At 46.0% G+C, this 5,122-nt stretch overlaps 1 protein-coding gene across 1 annotated transcript in view; it reads right to left on the bottom strand.

Moving 5' to 3' along the window:
- Nup107 (nucleoporin 107) overlaps positions 1-4,764 on the bottom strand; it is a 39,615-nt gene extending 34,851 nt beyond the window's left edge. The window contains exons 1-5 of the mRNA XM_021204595.1: positions 4,669-4,764; positions 2,593-2,684; positions 2,107-2,193; positions 997-1,115; positions 282-426 (exon numbers count right to left, since the gene is read on the bottom strand). Of these exons, the coding sequence (XP_021060254.1) occupies positions 282-426; positions 997-1,115; positions 2,107-2,193; positions 2,593-2,684; positions 4,669-4,676 (451 nt within the window). The 5' untranslated portion in view covers positions 4,677-4,764. The remainder of the gene's footprint in view (positions 1-281; positions 427-996; positions 1,116-2,106; positions 2,194-2,592; positions 2,685-4,668) is intronic.
- Between the last annotated feature and the right edge of the window lie 358 nt (positions 4,765-5,122).

The following is a 5,122-nucleotide window of genomic DNA, read 5'->3' as shown; positions in this document are numbered from 1 at the left end:
AGAGAGAGAGAGAGAGAGAGAGAGAGAGAGAGAGAGAGAGAGAGAGAGAGAGAGCTGTTGAAACAGAGGTCCACTATGTAGCTCTGGCTGGCAGGAAATTACTAGGAAGATTAGGTCAATCTCAAACCCCCAGAGATCATCTGTCTCTGCCTCCCAAGTGCTGGATTACAAGCCTGTACCACTATGAAAAACCAGGAAAAATCACATCCTGATGATGTACACGAACAGGTTTCCTTGATCTCATCGAATTACTAAGCGACTTAAGTCTCAAAGCTGCCTACCAGCCTCTCCAGGGTCGTCTTCCCGTAGCATGACAGTACTTAGGTTCATATCCTCGGTCATACTCTGGTGTTCTGTATTTGTATAGAACCCTAAACGCTGGGATGAGAATGCAGCTGTCCAGTTGCTGTCATCAAGGTTAGTCACCTTAAAAGAAAAAGGAAAGCAATAAAGTCATTGTCATTAAATAAATTACTACTGAATAAAGTATTTCCCACCTTTTATGTTTTTTCTTTTTTAAAAGACCGTGAGCAGCTGGGCGGTGGTGGCGCACGCCTTTATTCCCAGCACTTGGAAGGCAGAGGCAGGTGGATTTCTGAGTTCGAGACCAGCCTGGTTTACAGAGTGAGTTCCAGGACAGCCAGGGCTACACAGAGAAACCATGTCTCAAAAAAATGAATCCAAAACCAACCAATCAACAAGCAAGCAAGCAAACCAAAAACAGAGCTTGTCTTTAATGCCATCCATGGTTTTAGAACGCATTTCATTTGGTCAGCAAAAAGCAGACTCTGGTAATGTGGCCTATATCTAAACATTACTGCTGTCACTTTCCTTTCGTAACATGACATATTCTAACATTTGATTGCTTTTCAAATGTCTAACCAATGATAACACACTACACAACCTGAAATTATTCTCACGATGAATAGAACTTTAACCTTCATTAAAAGACTTTTAAGTGCCTTGAAGTACTAAAGTGCACTTCTTTATACATACCATGGAAAGGTTTCCCAAGTACCCAGAAGACTGTGTGTGCCGGGGAGACCTCCCTTCCGTTCCAAGAATGTAGGAAATATCCGGGTGTTTTAGCAGGCTTCGGCTCGGTGGAGTAACAACTATAAGTGGAAGGTCGGAACACTGTCAACACAAAGCAAGGAAGCCAGCAACAAAATCTAAGTTTTCAGGGAGTGGGAAGACGGCTCAGTTGATAAAATGCTCATTGTACAGCGTGAGAACTGAGTCTGAGCCCTGGCATCCTTGAAAAGACTCAGGCACAGTGGTGCAAGATCGCAAGCACAGCGTTGGGGAGAAGAGAGAGGGGAGCCAGTGCTCACCCAGGCAGCCAGTCTAGACAATCAGAAAGCCCGGGTCCCAATGGGGGACCCTGTCTGAAAACACTGGTCGGCTCCTGAGGAACAACAACTCACACTCGTATCTATGTGCATGTATGTTTGCATGCATACATACAATGCCCCAGACACACAAAAACATGCATATATACATACACGTACATCTATATATACATGAACATGAAGAAACACCCACACATACACACAAAAGAATAATTTCTCAGTTTTCAATTATTTAGATTCAAATCAAACAGTTAACATTTTTATGTTATGAAGACTAACTTATTTTTCAACAGTTGAGCTTATCATGCTATTAATTTTGTTTTTACTATAGAAGGTACTTTTAATCTAGGTGTAACTGAGTGGACTTAAAATGATCAAAGGTGGCAGCAATCAGCAGATCTTCATCACCTAACTTGAGAGAACACACTGGGGCATGCAGGGTAGTGGCCAGGGCTTTGGAGCAAATCGACTTGTTGGAATCCTGTTTTCACTGTCTAAGTAACAGCACTAGCTCACTCACGCTGGCTTCTCCAAGTCTGCCTTCTAATTTGGAAAAACAGGTAACAGTATCTCACGGTTACTGTGTATTGATATAGAGTACAGGTCCTTGTTCATAAGAGTTCAGATAACTGTAATCATTACTCTCTATGCATACTTCCTGATATTATAGCTAAATATTTTATAGTGAAAATTATTCAAAGGCCAGCTGACTACTACTCTATTAAATACTTTCAAAGCACAAACAAAATCTTACAAGGCTGTCGAAAGGAGCTTGGAGTTCGAGGAATAATCTGGCTTCTTGGTGTAGCAGTACCAAAATTGTCCTCTTGGTTGGCCTGAACTTAGGAAGAATTAAGGAAAGTTTTCCATGTAGAGAAAAAAAAAATCATTAAAGTTAAGCACAGATTTACTACACAAGATACAGAGCACACTTCTTTCGAGAACAAAGCACTTTATGGGTACCGCCTTTTCTGTATGGCTGTTAAATCTGCCTGTCATTTAAATTCTCAGATGGAGATTAGATAAGTTTTGACTACTATGGCATAATAGGAGTGAAACAGAACATGCGTTTCAGAGAAACAGACATCTTAGCTCACTGACATTCACTAAGAACATGTATGTACCATGTATATAAACATATATGTAAACCCCACTGGAGGTAAGCCAATTCTATCCCAGCTAATCTTTAATCAATCACAGCCCTATTCAAGGCACTCTGCAATCCTGACACGAAGGATACTCAGAACTCTTTTTTGAGCACTGTGCTTCCGTGCAGTCCTTGTCACCTCTGCCTCCCGGATCACAGGGGATGACATCCCCCCGAAGCCACTCCTAGAACAGTACAATCAAGGTCTTAGACGGCATCTTCGAAGGACTATCGTTACAGTTAGGGCAAAGGATCTGAGTCAGTCAAGGGACAGCTCGCGCCAGCAGCCAAGTCTTGGATCTTTTTGCCGAGAATAACCTCCTGCCTGAGTCCTGCTTACTCCCCAAAATCCCACCCAGTGCTCAGCTACCAGCCCCGTCTTTGATTTCCTAGTATCACAATGGTATGAAATCTGTCCTACAGTATGGCTTCATGAAGGTAAATCTTTCCTCCAGCAGACCAAAGAGCTGCTTAACTGCAGAATTCTCTATAAGGAAGGACTTCTGCACTCTCTAAAATACTGTGATGAGTTAGCTGCTTGTTGAAGGGGTTGATTTTAGCCCAGGCTCACACCTCTAATCCAAACTACGTAGGAAAATGCCAGGCCAATCTGAGATAAAGTGAAAGCAGCTTCAAAGACAAACCCAAAGATGGAGCAGGCGCTGAGAATTCTTCTTTAGTTTATTTTATCCTCATGAAAACTTCACAGAATATATTTATACAAGCTAAGCCAGTCATTACATCACTAGGCAATATCATCATATGGGACCACTGTTATATTTTTGGCCTGCATGCTGACCAAACACTGGTATGCAGCCAGGACTATACTTCAGACTGTGAGTACTATATGGCTTGGCGAAATGAAAGAAAAAGCGAAGGAATTCTAGACAATCGGAGAAATGGCCCTTCCAGTGATTTCTCTCCATGTAAACTAAGGATGTCTGTCTTAGCACAGTGCTGCAGGCCTCCAGCACTGTCATCTAACAGCTTAACTAAACCATGGGGACTGATTTTAAACATCTGATTAGTACACCTTTCTTCCACTTAAAATCTCCAGCTAGCTTCCTCTTTTCTGCAGACTCAAGCTAACACTCACCAGCACTGTATTTACACCAGCATCCTAATTTAGTTCTGCCATCAAGTCCATCCACCTTGCTGGGAGCATTCACACAAGCATGAACATTCTTCATGACTTTATATCTGAGTATGTTCTTTTACAGAGGTCTATATTTGTTCCCCTGTCACCGGATGTACATCCATCTACTTAAGTTATTCATCAAACAGCTTTATGGAGATACAAAGTTCCCTGCTGGTAATGTTTCTCCCCCCCCCCCCCAGAACCTAACTATACAAGCGCTCTACCATTGAGCTGTATCCCCAGCCCCATAACGGGGTTCTATTTAACTATGCCATTCCTTAAATCTCTTACAGGCTCACTGTTCTATATAGATAAGATCCTCACGGGATCGCTGTAAAACTAAATGTGCCACTTAAAGCTTAAGGAGCACACGTAAGATAACCCCTAGCACAATGTTTTCAGTATCAATAATGTGCTATTATTACTCAAAAGACCAGCTAGCAAGTTACTTTTTCAGGTTTCCCTGAAACTCCTGTGACAAGGGGATAAAACATCTCCTTCATTTATTTTCCCCGCAGTACAGTATAAATACATCGTATTCTACTACTTTTGTTGTCTTCACTACACAATCTACTCCCCGATGCCAAGCGCCTTGGACAACCCATCTTCGTCTCAGGCGAGCATAAACCACCTGATCGCACGAGAAATTCAACCCCCTGGGGCCGGCGCTTTAGAGTCTAAGCTGACCACGGTGATGCCCAATAACGTACAGCTGATATGACTTAATAACCGCAATCAAACCACGCTGAGGACGTCTGAACCGAGCTGTCAGTGCGGCTGATGGCTGTGAGCTCGGACCGCTTCCCTGCGCATTTCGAATGCGGAACCACCTCCGATCCCGCACCCTTCGGAGCGAGCGCCGAGGAGACCCGGGAGGCGCGGCGTGGAACCCCGGGGATGCGCAGTCTCCGTATCCCCGCTGCAGTCGCGCCAAGCGCCCATTCCTCCACCAGGGGCTTCCCGCGGAGGCGGTTACGCCGCCAACAGGCGAGAGCCCCAGTCTCGGCCGAGGCGTCCCCCCCAGGACTGACCTGTCCATGGCCTCAGCGGTCTCCGCCTCGAACCTTGCCACTCTTTGACTGCAGTCGGGCCGCCGCGTTTCAGCCTTCCCGCTCTCCGGAAGCACACCCTTCGACCCGGAAGCGCGGCCCGGCTAAGCCAGCCCCAGAGAAACAAGGTTCCCGCGTGACGCACGCGCGACTTTCGTCTCCAGCAGCAGGCTCAGTGGGCGCAGGCGCAGAAGTGTGCCAGGGAGCGACTGCGTGGCTGGGCTGTGCCGGCCAGGCAGGAAGGGGCGGGGAAGGGGCGGGGCTTGGGTGTGTCGCCGGAGCCGGGCATGTGGGCGTGGTCTGGGTGGGGCGTCGTACCGGGAAGCCGGAAGTCTATAACCTGGACTTTAGGAATCTGTTGGAGAGTCTGGATTCAGCCATCTGTGTTGCGGTTTTGCGCCACTCTACGGGGATCTGGCCTGTCTCGGGGCGCTCA

This window comes from Mus pahari, chromosome 9, assembly GCF_900095145.1.
Source record: "Mus pahari chromosome 9, PAHARI_EIJ_v1.1, whole genome shotgun sequence".
Taxonomy (NCBI): domain Eukaryota; kingdom Metazoa; phylum Chordata; class Mammalia; order Rodentia; family Muridae; genus Mus; species Mus pahari.
The sequence above is the reverse complement of the archived record's forward strand: the minus strand, read 5'-3'. Positions and strand labels throughout refer to the sequence as shown.